We start from the raw sequence: 18,181 nt of genomic DNA on the forward strand, positions 1-18,181 counted from the left end.
GCAGAAATGAGAAGAGAGAGGAAATTAACATCAGAATTGGTGATCACGAAGTAGATGAAGTTAAAGAATGCTGCTACTTGGCCAAGAGAATTCTACTAATAGCAAACATAGGTCTTAGTATTAGGAAGGAATTTCAGATAATGTACGTTTGGCGGACAGCGTTGTATGGCAGTGAAACATGGAATGTGGGAAAACCGGAACAGAAGAGAATCTTAACATTTGAGATGTGGTGCTACATACAAATGTTGAAAATTAGATGAACTGATAAGATAAGGAGTGAGCAGCTTATGCACAGAACTGGCGAGGAAAGGAAAATATGGAAAACACCGACAAGAAAAAGGTACAGTGTGATAGGACCCCTGTTAAGACATCAGGGAATAACTTCCACGGTACATTAGGGAGCCGTAGAGGGCAAAAACTGTAGAGGAAGACAGAGATTGGAATACATGCAGCAAATAATTGAGGACGTAGAATGCAAGTGCTGCTCTGAGATGAAGAGGTTGGTGCAAGAGAGGAATTCGTGGCGGGTCGCATCAAACCAGACACAATACCGATGACTCAAAAACGTTACATGACCATGTTGTTCCTCGGAACATGTTTTCAGATTTGGAAAAACCTTAACTTTCTGTAGTATTTTTTTGTAGTTTCCCAAAAAGACTGCCATCATTTAAAAATGGAGTAAGCAAATATATTAGACTTATATTGTGGTGGTGACCAGCTGCGGTATTCTGAGAAGTGTACCAAGACACAGCACTCTTACCTACTATGAGAATAATTCTCAGTGAAAACAAGTCCACGCCGACCAGTCTTAGTCCACACATCGCCTTGAGAATACAGTTGTATCAACGCGCTGAAATATGCTCTTTAGTTATAAATTGTTATAATGCTTCCGTCTGTTAAAATCTTGCCATGTCAACTCATATCGAGGCCCACGAGAAAGACAGGCCGCGGCGCGTACGTCACGAAGGTAGTCCTGAATTCTCTCGCTCGCTCAGCTCAGCAGACAAAATGCGTTTCTAAACCTGTTAGCTCGCAGCTGGGCGAGTACGAGAATTGCATCTTCCGCTGGAATCTGCTATTATGAAGTCTTGCTGATTAACAATACCACCGGAAAAATTAATTTTAGACCAATAGTCAATATAAATGGTATAATGGCTTGTTTATAGCATTCAGTCTCTTCTGCTTTACAGTACTCATTACATGCTGGAAGTGGTGCCTTAAGCAACTGATAATCATTTCAACACGATTTTATTTTATTGTACGCCAGTACAGCCGCAACAAATTATAAGTAGGCCCATGGACTTCCCATCATTATAGGACTAATAACAGTAAGATTCCATAATAGCGGATTCCAGTAGAAGATTCCGTTTTCGTTTGTACAGATACGCCTAGTTACGACTTAACAGGTGTGGAAACGTAGTTTATCTGCTGAATTGAGCGAGCGAGCGAGCGAGCGCAGGACTACATTGGTGACGTACGCGCCGCGGCCTGTTTTTCTCGTAGGCCTCGACTCATATAACGTGACGTTACTTTGTTAAACTGCTTGTGAACTTTCGAACATTAATGATAAAATGTTTATTTGTGCGACGAATTTTGATAACGTGTCCTATGATTTTTCTGACTGCTATAAAATGTTATTGAAAGAACCTGCTACATGCTAAATTTTAATTCTGATCGCCGAAATTACCAATTCTTTATCTGGGAAGATTTACTTTACTACATGTATGTAAAAACTGTTCTTTGTTACCCTTAAAATGATGGTGAGCTCAGCTTGTGTGCACCAATCTTTTCTTGAAGTTATTACAATTGTGAGTGATTAATCGAATCAATAGACCTACAGTTCTTTCTGCTTGAGTTATCACATACCTCCAGTTTGTTGTTGTTGGAACCAGCTGTTATCATACACCCTTACGATTGATTGCACAGCATTAGTTCACTCTGTTCAGCACTTCATAAAAACAGAATTTTCTAATTGACATGTCGTTACTATCTTATGCGTTCAGTATTCTTTCGAAAATTGGTAAATAACTCAGTTCTTCTATAGTACTCCCAGATCGTTTGTTATCTTCACTCTCACTTCCGACACTTCCTTGGTGTGCACACCCTATACCGAACTGTTATGGGAATTGGTGAGATGTCGTGGGTGACGCGGCTAATGAGTGGTTGTGTGACGTAAGTTCAGGGTTTTAGCCTAACGGGAGGCATGCTAGGGTAGTCTGTGCAGTGGCTGTGACCACTGTGTCCAGATTGTGTAATGGTCAGCACATTTGCCTAGTTGGCAGGAGACCCGATTTCGAAACCCTGTCTGGCACAAGTTTTTAACTTGCCCCATTGATATAAATCAATGCTCACTCGCAGCCAATGTCTTCATTTTCTTTGTGTCTTCATTTATAGTGGCTTCAGGATCAAAATGGTGTCTGTTATTTTGGACGTGTCTGAAAGATCAGAATCACACATATATTTACTTTTTGAAATTCCCTCGTATTACGTTACTGACATCACTTGGTAAGTTTTCAAAGATTTTAATGGCTGAATACATCACTATTTTATGTGGCACAAAGGTTGAGGGATGAATGCTGCAGACCTGTCACACAATGGCAGCGGTCTAATGATGTCACGAAACGAACGTTGCGTGGATACGTACAACAGTTCCGCTTGCTGAGCTTGTTTCGATTTGTACTGTTGACTGCATCTTTATAGCCTCTGATGACGTTTCCAGCATTGGAAGACGAAACGTTACACAGAAAAATAAATCATGATCATGGCCTAATGCCCATAAAACAAAAACCACGATGTTTAAGCATCTGTCTAGTACATGTTTTAGAGTGAACAGCACGTATTATCCCTATTACAAGCTTCTGCCTAAAAAACACTTTTTCCTCAAGTGGAGTTGCCCCACAATAAAATGGTGTAAGTCGTAAGTGAATGAAAACAGGAAAAGCAAGCCAATGGTTTAGCATTTTCGTCTGTAAAGTCTATTTATTATCCGTAACGCAGAAGTTTCAAAACTTTTACTTTTTAGTCCTGTAACTTGTGAATTCCAGCTGAGGTTCTTATCAATATATTTACCTAAGAATTTAAAAGACTCTACTTAATTTATTTATTTTCCCTCGTGCCCTATTTCTGATTGTATCTTGTAATGGTTCTTGAATTATGTAACCATTACGGCACCTCACCTGAACCTCTCGATACTAGTAATATTCTACTGTGTTTCTGTTAACTACATGACATATTTCTGAGACAACATTCAGATTTGATTTCATTTGTGATACATCGATATGTTTATATTGCAATGATATTATTCTTATGTGTATTCTTTCTTTTGTCACTATGATCTTTGACGTACTTGTAACTCTGATTTTTGGGCACGTAAGCGATTATTAGTAGTTGTTAGAGAGTCGGACCTTGAAAAAGTCAAGTCTTGGACGTCATGTTGGAAAGACGCATATTGTAGTCAGCTTATAAAATGTGAACTTTAACAGTGAGGAAGATGTTTTCAAGTATGTTTTGTATTGTGAAGTGATGTTTTGTATGTTACGTGATATTGCAATAAAAGCAATTAAAAGGAAGTGTAACTTAAATTCGGAGTGCTGATTATTTTTTTTACATCATTATTGTGATAACTTTGAAAGGTTTAATCTTCAAGAATGGTTTGTGAAGCGCATCTACAAAACTTTTGAATATAACAGAATAAAACCTAGGCCTTTTTGCATCCGAGCTTGGATTCGACGATTGAGCCATGATTTTACAACGAGACCAGCGTGGGAAACACGAAAAGATGAGTACCTAGTTTATTCATTATTACATGAAATGACTTTAATAACTGTGCTCTAATGACACCTGCCACATAATAACTTTGTTGTTGCCCGAAAATGCAGTATTTAGCAGCGTGAGCAACACCACAATCATTATTAAATTTTGACCTTTGTTGTGGTAGGGTTGTTAGAATCTACAGCACTGACGCAGTACAGAACTACATGTACTGTTTTATGTGCAGCCATTTTCTGCCTATGGTTTACCACATCCGTACATTTGTTGGAAAATGCTGAACACGTATTTATTTTATTTAGTTGTGCACCATTGGTCAGTTTCTGCCCTACAAGCCGTTCTCAAGCGCTGTAGGTGCCAATACGTCTTAATGTATCTGGTTATTTAACAGCAGACTTGGCACTTCTGAAAGCGAGCAAGAGTCAATCTCGAAACAGAACGTTTACTGAATATCGTAATAGTCATCGTAGAAACTATTAATAGGTTTTTAAACATCGTACGTGTTCTCTTTCGTAGTGTTTTAAGGTTCCAGTAGCATCTACGATGAGCATTACTGAATCCAGTAAACATGCTGCTTTAAATTTCACGCTTGCACGTATACGGTATGAGTCAGGAGGAAATGTACGTGTTTTGACGGGTGATAGCATTACTGATTCTGAACAAAAAACATGATGTGGACATATGCCCTATTCCGAATGGTTTCCGAGATAGAACACTATTAACGTACATTTCTATTTATTTTCTGTATTATTCATTGTCCTTGTTTACAACGTTCCACAGTAATATAAAGGAAGTTGAGACGAACATTTTGATACAGGACGCTTGTCGTCTATCAAGTCGGAAAACTATCTCAAACTGGCATACAAAAAGTACCTAAGCTACAGTGCACGTGCGTCGCGCAAGATTTTCAATATTCCCGCGACCGCGCAAACTGTTAGTCCTAGACAAAAGACAAGTAGGACCATTTTTTGTAGCAAATTTCATTTAGTTTAATTGTGTAGTGAGACACGTTTTCGTTGGAATGTGCGGTATTCGAGTTATTAAAGAAAAACGTACAAACGTGATATTAAACGTGTTATGTCTCGCAAACCATTCGCAATAGGCCTAATGTCCATATCAATTTTTTTTTGTTCTGAATCACTAATATTATCGCGTCTAAAAGCATATACCATTCCTCCTGACTCACCCTGTTAATGCTCGTTTTCAAGACTACCATACCCGCTGTTAAAAACAACATATATTAAGTCGCAGTGACACATAAAGCACTCGCCATTGACCTGTAGAGCGAAATACGTGTAAACAACAGCCACGGTGGAACCTGTTCAATGTCTTTCAATGACAGTCCAGTTTGCATTTGTCACAATAATTTTACCTACATTTCCAAGTGGTAAAGTTTATTCATTAGGTTGTGCAATAAGGTTATCACGAAAACAAATATTATTCGACTGGATGTGCAGATGCGTGATGGTGCTGAAACTCGCAGTCTCGTCACAGAGTAAGAGTGACTCAGCTGCGCGGGAGCCACGACCTTAGTGCCTGGGACGAAACACAGATAGTGACAACAGTTACACAAGCACAGGCGGCCGCGGCTTATAAGCGACTGCGTGCGGGAGGTCCTGCAGTGCATCACGGGCAGCCATGGTGAAGGCGCGCAAGATCGTGATCGGCCGCGTATTCCAGGGGGAGCCCCGGATAGAGGACTTCCGCATCCAGGAGGAAGAGCTGCCGCCCCTCCGCGATGGCCAGATTCTCGTTGAGGCCGTCTACATCAGCGTCGATCCGTACCAGAGGGCGCTTAAAGACAAGCACCAAGTCGGCAGCACCATGATTGGATCCCAGGTAAAGTTTCTGCGGTACACCTTACTGCTAACCCATTGAAAATAATACGCACTGATTGTCAGAGGCTGCAATGTCTCTGACACATCATTACATGAACGCTGTATGCAAGAACACACACACACACACACACACACACACACACGTAAATAGAATCACTGACTTTCTATCGGGCTATCACTGCTTCTGTATACCACTGAAAGCAAAATAAAGAGGATGTGGTGTGTTGAAGTCGATGAATCTGTTATAGCTACTTGCTTCGTAATTGCTTGGCTGATTTGCGGGAGGCGACCAAACAGCGATATAATCGATCCCATCGGGTTAGGAAAGGAGGGAGAAGGAAGTCGGCCGTGCCCTATCAAAGGAACCATCCCGGCATTTGCCTGAAGTGATTTAGGAAAATCACGGAAATCCTAAATCAGGATGGCCGGACGCGGGTTTCAACCGACGTCCTCCCGAATGCGAGTCTGGTGTGCTAGCCACTGAGTCACCTCGCTTGGGTTCGTAACAAGGACTGTTTACTTTTGAGCAGTGGCAGAGTAAAAAGTTTTTGCAGAATTGTAGAGTGTAAGCAACCATAAGTTGTTATAAAGTAAAAACAGAAATCTTTTTAGACATTGTAGCAGATATTTCACTTAAATCTTTTTCCTGCTGATTTATTTAATTTGATTATAAACGATGATGAGTGAGAATAATATTAATAGCTGTGTATCACAATTAAGTGGTCTAGTTGAAATGATTTCGTAGAAACTAAAATACTTTGTATGTTACTAATTATTTCAAAAGATTATGTGACAAGTAATTAATTTTTTTGTTTATTGTATCTGAATGAGCAAAAACGATGCTGTCGTGAAATGGATGTCTTATATCCTTATGTCGTTAAGTTAAATTAATTCATTTGTTAATGTCATTTTTGTTCATTAGAACCATACAGTTCATTGGCATTTTCCTGCGTCTACTAAGTGTCCATATATATATATATATATATATATATATATATATATTTATATATGGTGGTCTAGGAGTGGCGTCTTTGATTAGCAATCAAAACGCCCGTGGTCCCGCGTTCAAACAACGCCGCTGCCCACGGTGTGGGAAACTGTCAGCCACTGCGTTAAAGACACATAAAGCGCACGCACAGGACATGTGGTCTGTAAACTGAAAAAAGTGCCATGATCTCAACAGTTAAACATTAGATATAGAGAATACAAATCTTAGCGACCAGCCTAGCAGGTGAATCGCTGCTCTCTATACACGAAGCAACGCAATACTGCGTCATTATCACGCTTTCTGACCACCTGTTATTTGTTGGGGTGGGGTAGTGTACTGATCTTGCCTGCTCACTAAATTACGGCAGCGCGAGCCTTCATATACTGCGTGATAAAACGTGATCTGAAATGTGGCAAACGCCACATATTGTGTCTTTGTGTGTGTGAGGAGGGGACGGGTGGAGGGGGGGGGGGGAGGTAATTGTAGCAGGTACAAATGGATGTAGCACGTAGGTTGCAGTAGTTGTGCTGACATGAAGAGATATGTGCAGGGTAGACTCTCATGGATAGCTGCATCAAATCATACTTCCGACTGAGGACCACAACAATAATGGACCACTAAATACACAAAGGAATTACAAACTTTGGCTGCAAAGGGGGAATTAATTGAAATCGATGGGGAATGTTGAAAATTTATGGCGAACAGTGATTCGAACCCGGGCCTTCAGCTTACTAGGCAGACGCTCCGACCACTGAGCCATCTGGACACAGGGCTCATTGCAGCTGCAGGGACTACCCTAGTATGCCTCCCGTCACACCCAAATTCTCAGCCTACCCCTACACTACAAATACAGTGTCCCATCCCAATTATCCTCACTACTCGTGGCATTTCACCGATTCCCGTAAGCTCTACATCTGCACTGAAGAGGTCATTGGCAATATCGCCTTAATTTCTTCCGGAGATGTCTGAAAGGACAGGCACAGTTTTCGATCCAGCGGCCATTACGTGTTAATACGCAAAGAAATTGCAGATCTCGGCTGCGACCACGATATTGATTGACATCAATGCAGAAATTTGAAAATTTGTAACGGGCTGGGATTCGAAACTGGGTCAAGAGCTTACTAAGCTACATTTGTAGTGCGTGGATAAGTTGAGAATTTGGATCTGACGGTAGGCGTGTTAAGGTAGCCCGTGCAGTTGCGCTGACCAATGTGACCGGAAGGTGTAAAGGTCAAAGCATCCGTCCAGTAAGCAGAGAACCAGCTTTCGAGTCCCGGTCTAGCACAAATTTTCAACTTTCCCCATCGATTTGAGTTAATGCCTTCTCGCAGCCAGCTCTGTGATTTCTTTGTGTATTAATTCGTAATGGCTGCTGGATCAAATATGGTGTCTGCTCTTTCGGGTATCATTGAAAGAACAGACATCACATACAGTCCACTAAATCTTTGTAGTACAGTCAGACTTCATTTTACCATAAACCACAGTTCGACTTAAAGGTTACGAATGTAGAATGGAAAATATCAGGCCTTGCAGAGAATGGTGTCAATCGCTGCCAACAGGTGGCCCGCATCGTGGAGAGCCGAGCGGCGGGCTTCCCCGTGGGGCGGCACGTGGTGGGCTACTGGGGCTGGCGCGACCGCACCGTGGCCGACGTGGGGCCGGACACGCCCTACCTGCTGTCGCCGCCCATGCTGGTGCCGGACCTGGGGCGGCTGCCGCTCTCCCTGTCCCTCGGCGTGCTGGGCATGCCCGGCATCACCGCCTACTTCGGCTTCCTGGAGATCTGCCACCCCAAACCGGGAGAGATCGCCGTGGTCAGCGGGGCAGCAGGCGCCGTGGGCTCCATAGTCGGACAGATAGCACGTCTCAAGGGGTGCACCGTTATTGGCTTCGCTGGATCAGACGCTAAGGTAAGACAATATTTCCATTTTGGATTTCGGCACTTATGACCCGTTAGAAGCTATCACAAAATTGTCTCATCAACTCTGTGACACTTGTTCAGGTTCCTATATAGTCAAGAGATGTACGAAGTAGAAATGAAAGGAAAGTGCGGTTAATCTGCAGAGGACTCTGCATATAGGACACTAACGCGACCTATTCTTGAGTACTGCTCGGGTGTTTGGGATCCATATCAGGTCGTATTAAAGGAAGACATCAAAGCAATTTTAAGGCGGGCTGTTAGATTTGTTACTGATAGGTTCGACTGGTAGTGTTACGGACATGCTACAGGAACTCAAATAGGAATCCCTGAAGTAAGGTTACATTGTTTTCGAGGAACAGTATTGAGAAATTTTAGAGAACCGGCATTTGGAGCTGACTGCTGAACGATTCTACTGCTTACAGCATACACTGAGCGTAAGGACGATGAAGATAAGATACGAGAAATCAGGGCTCATACAGAGGCTTATAGACAGTCGTTTTACCCTCGCTCTATTTGTAAATGGAACAGGGAAGGGAATGACTAGCAGTGGTACTTACGGCGGATTGCGGAGTGTCTAGATGCAGGTGTAGAGCATACACTGACTGACAAAAAAAGTGAAGCACCCAGAAGGACTGGTGGATATCACCGTAACTTTGTACACGTACACGCTGTTGGGTATGTAACTGATGAGAGCTGCTTTTCTCTTTGTCAGGCAAAGCATCCATTTGAGAGCATTCGTGGCGCTTATGTTTCGTGTTGTTACCAGGCCCGGTATTGTATAAAACAGCATCAGATGACGAGTGAAGGACACGGAGATGTCAAGTACATGTATGAGACAACGTTATGAGCACCTGACAGATGTCGGTGTAGATATGTGAGCCTGAAAGCAGCCTCTTTGTGGGTCTCCGTATTGCTGGCTGGTCGAATGAGGCAATATGCGGGTTTGTGGGGTTTTCGGATGTGACAGTGGCTTAATGTTGGACTAAATGTAAACCTAAGCTCAGCCATTCTCATTGTGAAAAAGCTGGTTTACAATATCTGACCACTATAACGAATGAATGCCGCAGTGCGCACCAACCACATCATAATCCCTTCACGTCTTCGCCTATCATCTGAGACATTCTGTATCATCCTCCACCATTGGTTGGAGATCACCAACAGCCAGACTAGGCAGGTACCGTCTCACGCATACCCTTACGTTAAGACCACAACCCAAACGGGTACGTTTGGAATTGCTCCTCGGCTGCGAAGCGTAGTCTGCTGAATGGTATTGCAATCTGTTCAGCAGTGAAACGCGGTTCTGATATATCCCGGACGAGCATCATTGGCGTTAATGGCGGAGAGGTTCCATTCTTCTGATGTTATGGAGAGGCCTGGCAGTGTTACTTGTGATGTCGTGGTGTGGCGAGCCATCTGGTATGACTACAGATCATGACTGGTATTGATTGATGAAACTTTGGCGGGACAGTGGTATGTCAAAGTCATCATACGCCGTTATATACTACCTCTCATGCTACAGTATTGTGGTGCCATATTTCAACAGCACACTACCCGTCCATTCATGGTTCGTGTCTCCATGAACGTCAATGTGATACTGAGGTATGCCCATGACGAGCAATATTCCATGATCTGTCCCTGACAGCTCAAAGGTCAACTCCGCTGTAGTGCAACAATCCAGGATAACAAAGACCAGTTAAAGGAAATTGTGTGTGAGCTTGCCTCAGAGGACTATGCAACGATTTTATGACACACTTCGCAACTGAAACAGTGCTCGATCCTAGGCCGAAGGGGGAAGGGGGGGGGGGAGAAGGGAGAGCAAAGGTGCAAAAGCATACTAATAAGTGGGCTCATACTGCCAAGTTATTCGTAGATTTGAGTCGATTTTTTAATCGCTTAAATAGTATCACATACTTTCACAGCCCACGAAGTTACATTTCGTTTCTTTCTCTCTTTCTGGATGCTTGTCAGACAGTGTGTGTGTGTGTGCATTGACTACGATCTTTAAGTTGACGCACGGTGTTCAGTGCAAGATTATGTTGGCTGTTTGTGTGATGCGTCACATGTACAGAATTGTGTTGTGTGATTGGCTGCTATGAGGAGTACTGGGAGGGTGAAGCCTTCGAACTTTACTCGTATTGTTATCAGTAAAGATGTAGATGAAAAACAGAAAAGAGAGTGAAACTCGGGATGCGTTCATAGTCACCTCTCTTCAGTGAAGATTTACAGGATATCTAGTTTGATGAATGGATGCTGATGAATAGTACTCAGTATCTTCACTCTATATTTTCGAATGAGAGGTTGTAACAGAAAGTCGGGGTATAACACATGCTGGCTATAAACTGCACGCCACTCAAATTCTCTTTCTTATTCACTTTGTTAATAGTCTAACTTGAAGTTTGCAAATCGGTTTTCACCTCAAAGGTGCTAGCCAGCTACCGCATGCTCCACTATTGGTGCTTCAAAAGCCTTACAGGCAGCTAATTGTAAGGCTCTCGTTACACAGAACTATTGTTTATTTTCATTGCTGGCTTTATTACAATGATCTATAAAACAGAAACATAATACTGAATGAGACGCAAATAGTGACATAGAAACACAGAATTTTTTTCTGCATTAATCATCTGCTGTCTGATCCCCTAATCGCACTATTCTGATATCACGTGTAACTTGCTTTCATCTAAAGTTTGGGAAATGTTCTCGGTAGTTTGTAACGGCTTTGTGATGGAGGATATTTTCATCGGCCTCTCGCAAGCAGAGCCAATTTCATGTAGCAAATATCCTGTAAAGACAGCTGTTTTTAATATATCAATGTTCAAAACATCATGTAACTATGACAGTGAACAGTCGGTAAAAATATCATGAGTCGCGAAAACACTATGTGTATTATGACCATTCTGGAGTTTGTTAATACCGCAATTAACGACACAGGACACACATGAGCACCTACTCAATAAATCACAATCGTTTGTCTCAGTCATTTCGACAGTTTTGTGTATGAAACAAAGAACGTATCTTTCAGAAAATTTATTGATGATCAAACATTTCTTGGGCACTTGAAGTTCCGAAATTATTTTTCTGTATGCTGTTCCCGAGAAAGCTTGCTACTCCTTATCCTAACTTTGTTTCTAAATGTTCTTTTACATACTAAGCGGAAATACGTTGTCGGATAACTGTGAATATGAGAACGGTCTCCCTCAAGCTAGTGGTTTCGTTCATTCATGAAGTCGCAGCAGCAATGCGTCATGTCTGCAACCAGAAAGCCACGATGGAGGCAGGCAGTATCAGGCGTCGTCGTATTCGGTATTAGGTCCTACACTCTTTTCATTGTATATCAATGGTGTGTCATCAGTTTTGTCCTAATGCAAATACCGTGTGTATGCTGATGACCTCGAGTTGTATATAAATGCAAAACCAATAATCCCGAAAACAGCTATCGAGCACCTCAATACTAACTTGTGTAAACTATCAAAATGGGCACATAATATAGAGTTGAATCTCAACCCATCCAACGCCCAAGCGGTACTGGTTGGTCATTCTAGGCTGATTAACCGGAAATATCGCGAATCCCTACCGTCTTTGATCCAAAATGGGAAAAATATCAACTTCTCTATCTCAGAAAAACAAAGAGTGAAAATAGATGAAAATCTGACCTGAAAAGAGCGCATAACTGCAATGTGCAAAAAGACATCAGCATATCTCCTTTTTCTCCTTGCCATACGAAAATATAAAAAGTGCTTCTATCTTTACCTGAAAAAGAAACTTGTGCAAACACCTACACTTCCAATTATTGACTTCAGCGATGTTATCCTGCAAGGTCTTGCTCAGTGGTGGTGGTGGTTTGTGTTTAACGTCCCGTCGACAACGAGGTCATTAGAGACGGAGCGCAAGCTCGGGTTAGGGAAGGATTGGGAAGGAAATCGGCCGTGCCCTTTCAAAGGAACCATCCCGGCATTTGCCTGAAACGATTTAGGGAAATCACGGAAAACCTAAATCAGGATGGCCGTCCTCCCGAATGCGAGTCCAGTGGGCTAACCACTGCGCCACCTCGCTCGGTGGTGTCTTGCTCAGGGAACGTCACGGCGCCTGGAAGTGGTTGCCAATGCCTGTATTCGCTATGTGTGTGATATTCTATTCTTTGATGGTATTTCACCATCATATGCACAGCTATGCCGGCTGCGTGCTCACAAGCGCAAAGATTTCCATGCGGTCTCTCTTCTCTGCTGCCTTATCAACGTCCACTGTCCTTCATCTCTCTCCTTGACCTTAATGCTCTTGTCTGAATAAAATAGCAGAAATACCCGTTGCCTTGAGAGGAAAATCCTTTCTGCCCCACTTCATAGTTCAGCCAATTTCTCGAAGGAACCCGACTACCGAATAACCTCCATCATTATATTAGAGAACTGAATAACATCTCCAGCTACAGAAGACTTAATGACACATCTACTAAAGCAAAAATAAGGATTACAGTTGTCCCTGTAGGTACTCGTTACCCTTGTACATTCTTCTTTCCAACTCGATATTAATCTTTTCGCTGTATTCTTAGCTGGTGCAACTTCCTTAAATATTTTAATCACGATAAAATGTTTTCTATCTGGGGGGAAACGTTTGATCAAGTTTCAGGAGACCTAAACTTGAGTCCTCTATTACCCCTCATTCATATGAATTCCGTTCAGTTTAATATGCAGCTAGCAAGGAAACTTGTTGTTGCAGATCATTGAGTTATTATACCTCATGCAAGATAAAGCCAGAAAGAAAATATTGAGTGTTTATCTGCAAGTTATCTCTACTCAGTTTTGGAAAAGAAAGACATTGCATTTAATTAGTTATAAAATGGTGTAAGGTATCGATGTATTTCACTATTTCTGCAGCGGACTTGCAACGACTTGTTAAGTCCTTGCCAGGTCGAGCTGCACTAGGCCGTGCAGTAGGAGGTCCGACAGGAGTAGAAGTTCTGTCACCTCAGTACTCGGACACACATCCTGACAAAGTCGCCATTAGAGTGAATTCGAAATCTGAGACTGAGCTGCCATATCTCGGTTTACGTGGAACTATCAACAATATGAATAAAGCTTATCATTTTCCACGTTTGCATTCAATAACTCTTTTTGTCATTGACTGTCTTTTACGACTGTTTACAGTCGAAGTCTTCAATTACAGTCGTCGTCATCATCTTCCTCCCGCGCTCCCTCACCAATTCCGCGCGTTTTTCTGTCGGTATGTGAAGGCTAATCATTGGAATTACTGCATGGATTTTGAAATAGTATTCACTAATAGACGGACTGATCGACGAGGAGAGTTTGTGCGTATAATTTATTAAATTACCGTTACGCCATAGAAGTCGTCCGGCCGCAGATTACAATACTCCGCGTGCGGAGCTGTGGTAGGGTCGGCAGTAGTGTAGTAAACATACAGCATACAAATGTGATTTACATTAAAAGGTTTAACAATAGGCAACGCAAAGAAAAAGTGTTGGTCGCAATGTTGGTAGGAAATCTGGTCATTTATGTTCGGAATGAGCTGGAAAAACGAGAGAACACCCGAATCAGGATGACTGGCTGTAATTACGCTAATCATACTTCATTATTTACAAAAAGTCAAAACTTCTTCTTGTAGTAAAGTACACTGAAGAACCAAAGAAAATGGTACACCTGCCTAATATCGTGTAGGATCACCGCGAGCACGCAGAAGTGCCACAACACGACGTGGCATAGATTCGACTAATGTCTAATGTTGTTCTGGAGGGAACTGACACCACGAATCCTGCAGGCTGCCCACTAATCCGTACGAGTACGAAGGAGCGGAGATCTCTTCTGAACAGCATGTTGCAAAGCATCCCGGATATGCTCATTAATGTTCATGCTTGGGGCGATTGATGGCCAGCGAAATTGTTTAAACTCAGAAGAGCCATTCTGGAGCCACTCTGTAGCAATTCTGGACAAGTCGGGTGTCGCCTTGTCCTGCTAGAATTGCCCAGTCCGTCAGAATGCGCAATGGACATGAATGGATGCAGGTGATCAGACAGGATGCTTACGTACGCGTCACCTGTCGGAGATGGGGCCCCTCCACGCCCGCACCAACGTGGTGACCAAACCAAAAGTTCTACTGTCACCTCCGTAAACATGTTAGTTATCTAGTGGGTGGATCACAGGATGCTGGGCTGTGATGTTGTCCGTGCGTCTGGGTAAGGCTACGCATTAACACGGTCCATCAGGTGATAGATAGTGGACGAAACGCGAGTGAGGGTAGCGATTTGAAGAGCAGAGGGAAAAAAGTGCCATGGCTCGTGCCGTGGGAAAAAACCTCTGCGACAGTGGGATGGGTAGTAAGAGCAGTAGTGGCTTACTAGCTGCGATAGTTCATGCAAGGTTGGATTTGTTAGTATAGGTATCATGCATCATTACCGTGACAGGCGATGGCGATGTGTACCAGTTGCTGCGGCTGCTACTTTCCTGGAACAATCAATATCGTTATACAGTAGTGGGAGATCGGCCATAGATCATCTCACTGTGTGGGGGATGTGTGGAGCTTGTTTGCGTGCAGTGTACGGTACGGCTTCCCTGTATGGTGCCAGTTATTCGGCAGTGTATTTCAGCTGGATATCCAGTAAATGCGTCTGATTAACAGGGGCTCGCCTGTGCCGTTATGTTTGCGTAAGCTTGGCCATAGATGTTATGTCCTTGCAAGTATGTCTTTTGGTCTTTTATGTTTCCATCTATGGTTGTGGTCGTAGTTCCCCAGATTCAGAATAAACGGGTTCTGCGAATGTCTGGAGTTTCTGTATAGTCTTGTGGTGAGTTTGTGGATTACCTCCGTGAGAGTCTCAAGTCGGTATTCCCGGTGAAGGTCCGCGATGCGTGTGTATCGTGGAGCATTGCTTATGATTTTGAGTACCTTGTTTTGTATGAGCTGCAGACGGCGCAGGCGTGTAGGCGCAGCGTATCCCCAGACGGGAGCTGCGTACGTCATCAGGGGTCGGATAAGTGTCATGTACATGGACCTCGACACCCTTCTGTTCAGTGTGCTACGCCTGTTGAGCATAGGATAAAGCTGTTTGAGCCTCGCGCTAGCTCGGTTGGTCATGTGTTGTATGTGGTCCCCCCAGAGTAATTTCCGGTCCAGCCAGACACCGAGGTATTTGACTTTCTCGCGGAAACGTATTGGGCGTGCATGTAGAGTTATTGGTCTGCAGTAGCGGTGTTTGCGCAGTTGCTTCGGTCTTCTCGTGAACAGAACGGCTTCGCACTTGTCGACGTTTACTCTAACACGCCATTTCTCCAACCAAGGCTCAGCCACTCTGAGTGCAGTCTGTAGGCGTGACGTAATATTTGATGGTTTCCAATCTTGCGCAAGGATGGCTGTGTCATCCGCGTAGATTGCCATCATTGTGTTGTGTGTGGTTGGGAGATCGTTTATGTAGAGGTTAAACAGTAGGGGCCCTAGGATGCTTCCCTGGGGTACTCCCGCGTGTATACCATGTCGTGTTGACTGTTTTCCCTGCACGTCAGTGTTGAAACTCCTGTCTGTGAGGTATGAGTGTATTAGACGCAGCAGCCCGTCGGGGAATCCCGCGTCGCTGAGTTTGCGGATGAGGCCGTTGTGCCATAGACGGTCGAAAGCCTTTTCGATGTCCAGGAACACTGCCCCTGTAGCTTTGTTTATGTTGAAGCCATGTGTTATGTGTTCAACGACCCGTAGGAGTTGTTGTGTTGTGGAGTGGTGATTTCTGAAGCCGAATTGCTCCGGTCTCAGGATGTCATTTGTTATGCAGTGCCTAGTGATGCGTTTGAGAATCACCTTCTCAACAATCTTACTGAGCGAGCTCAGAAGGCTGATGGGTCGGTAATTTTGTGGGAGGCTGTGGTCTTTCCCCGGCTTCCTGAACATCAGGACCTTGGCCGTCTTCCAAAAGGCAGGGAAGTGTTGGTGTTTTAGTATGGCATTCGTTATGTGTGTTAGGTATTCAGTTGCTTTATCCGTGAACTCCTGGAGGAGTCATATCTAGACGTACAGGGGTCCCATATCATTCCAACTGCACACGCGCCACATCATTACAGAGCCTCCACCAACTTGAACAGTCCCCTGCTGACATGCAGGGTTCGTGGATCTATGACGTTGTCCCCATACCCGTACACGTCCATCCGCTCGATACAATTTGAAACGAGACTCGTCCGAGCAGGCAACATGTTTCCAGTCATCAGCAGTGCAAATTCAGTGTTGATCGGCCCAGGCGAGGCGTAAAGCTTTGTGTTTGGCAGTCATCAACAGTAAACGAGTGGGCCTTCAACTCCGAAAGCCCATATCGGTGGTGTTTCGATAACACCACGTTCAAACTCACCTAGATCTTGATAACTTGCCATTGTAGCTGCAGTAACTGATCTAACAACTGCACCAGACACTTGTTGTCCTACATAGGCGTTTCCGACCGCACCGCCGTATTCTGCCTGATTACTTATCCCTGTGTTTGAATACACAAGCATGTACCAGTTTCTTTGGCGCTTCCGTGTGAACGCCTCTCTTCTGCAGGTGAAGTGGCTGAAAGAGGAGCTGGGCTTCCACCACGCGTTCAACTACAAGACGACGGACGCCAAAGAGGCCCTGAAGCGGGTGGCGCCCGACGGCGTCGACGTCTACTTCGACAACGTGGGCGGCGAGCTGAGCAGCGCGATCATCAACAGCATGCGCATGTGGGGCCGCGTCTCCATCTGCGGCGCCATAACTGGCTACAACTCGTCCGACCTCCCGAAGGCGACCATCATCCAGCACGCGGCCGTCTTCAGGCAGCTCCGCTTGGAGGGATTCATGTACAGCCGGTGGCACGACCGCTGGGATGAGGGCATCTCGCAGCTCGCGCAGTGGATCAGGGAGGGGAAGATCAAGTACCGCGAGACTCTCACCGACGGCTTCCAGAACACTCCCAAGGCGTTTGTCGGTATGCTGCAAGGCGAGAATCTGGGCAAAGCTGTTGTCAAAGTGTGATGGGCGTCGGCGTACCTGACTTGGGTGCATTAGCAGAAGCACAGACAATTTGTCGCTGCATCCTGTACAGTGAACTACAAGAGATAGTAGGTTCTTCACTGGGACATAACATTCTTCTGTGAATTATGTTTGTCGTTTTAGATTCTCAACTAGATTTTACACCATGACTCCAATTCACATAAGCAAATAAAAATTAATGTAATAGAAACACTTTCGTCTGTTGTGTCCATTATTTAACAATACACCAACTACCACACGTGAGCATGAAACTACGGAAAACGTCCAGGTATCTGCTTAATGAGTTCGTTTCATGTAGTGTTACTTCAAAATCTCTCAATAACAGCGCCGATGGAGGCAGGCAATTCCTTCTTCTGTGAACTGTGCAAGTACTGCAGTGTGGACTCAAATGTAACTCTGGCTATTTTTCGAGCCATTGTGGACGTCGTCCTCCTTCAGCGTATACCAGATTAGGTATACGTTTTCCACTATTTTTCTACACGTTAATGACAGGATAGAAAACTGTCTAGTTTAACATAATTGTGAAATAGCTGAGTCCCATGATGACTTTCTAATGGACGAAACTTTCGTATAGTTAGGACACGACACGCATGGAGCACCCACTTGTCGCCAACCAGGTCATCGAAATAAGAATATTGTATGCGCTTACGTCAGATTATGGTAACACGAACT

General features: G+C 43.9%; 1 protein-coding gene across 1 annotated transcript; it reads left to right on the forward strand.

Moving 5' to 3' along the window:
* Positions 1-5,371: 5,371 nt before the first annotated feature.
* On the forward strand, positions 5,372-17,699 carry LOC126094847 (prostaglandin reductase 1-like). The gene is made up of 3 exons (XM_049909452.1): positions 5,372-5,607; positions 8,154-8,504; positions 17,039-17,699. The coding sequence occupies exons 1-3, from the start codon at positions 5,407-5,409 to the stop codon at positions 17,489-17,491; spliced, it is 1,005 nt and encodes a 334-aa protein (XP_049765409.1). The 5' UTR covers positions 5,372-5,406; the 3' UTR covers positions 17,492-17,699.
* The last annotated feature ends 482 nt before the right edge of the window (positions 17,700-18,181 follow it).

Source organism: Schistocerca cancellata, chromosome 8 (assembly GCF_023864275.1).
Source record: "Schistocerca cancellata isolate TAMUIC-IGC-003103 chromosome 8, iqSchCanc2.1, whole genome shotgun sequence".
Taxonomy (NCBI): domain Eukaryota; kingdom Metazoa; phylum Arthropoda; class Insecta; order Orthoptera; family Acrididae; genus Schistocerca; species Schistocerca cancellata.

Bases quoted from the DNA above. Each gene is read 5' to 3' on its own strand.
- LOC126094847 (XM_049909452.1), top strand. From the start codon at position 5,407: ATGGTGAAGGCGCGCAAGATCGTGATCGGCCGCGTATTCCAGGGGGAG. The intron at 5,608-8,153 runs GTAAAGTTTCTG...CGCTGCCAACAG, and splicing joins GCACCATGATTGGATCCCAG to GTGGCCCGCATCGTGGAGAG. The intron at 8,505-17,038 runs GTAAGACAATAT...TCTCTTCTGCAG, and splicing joins TCGCTGGATCAGACGCTAAG to GTGAAGTGGCTGAAAGAGGA.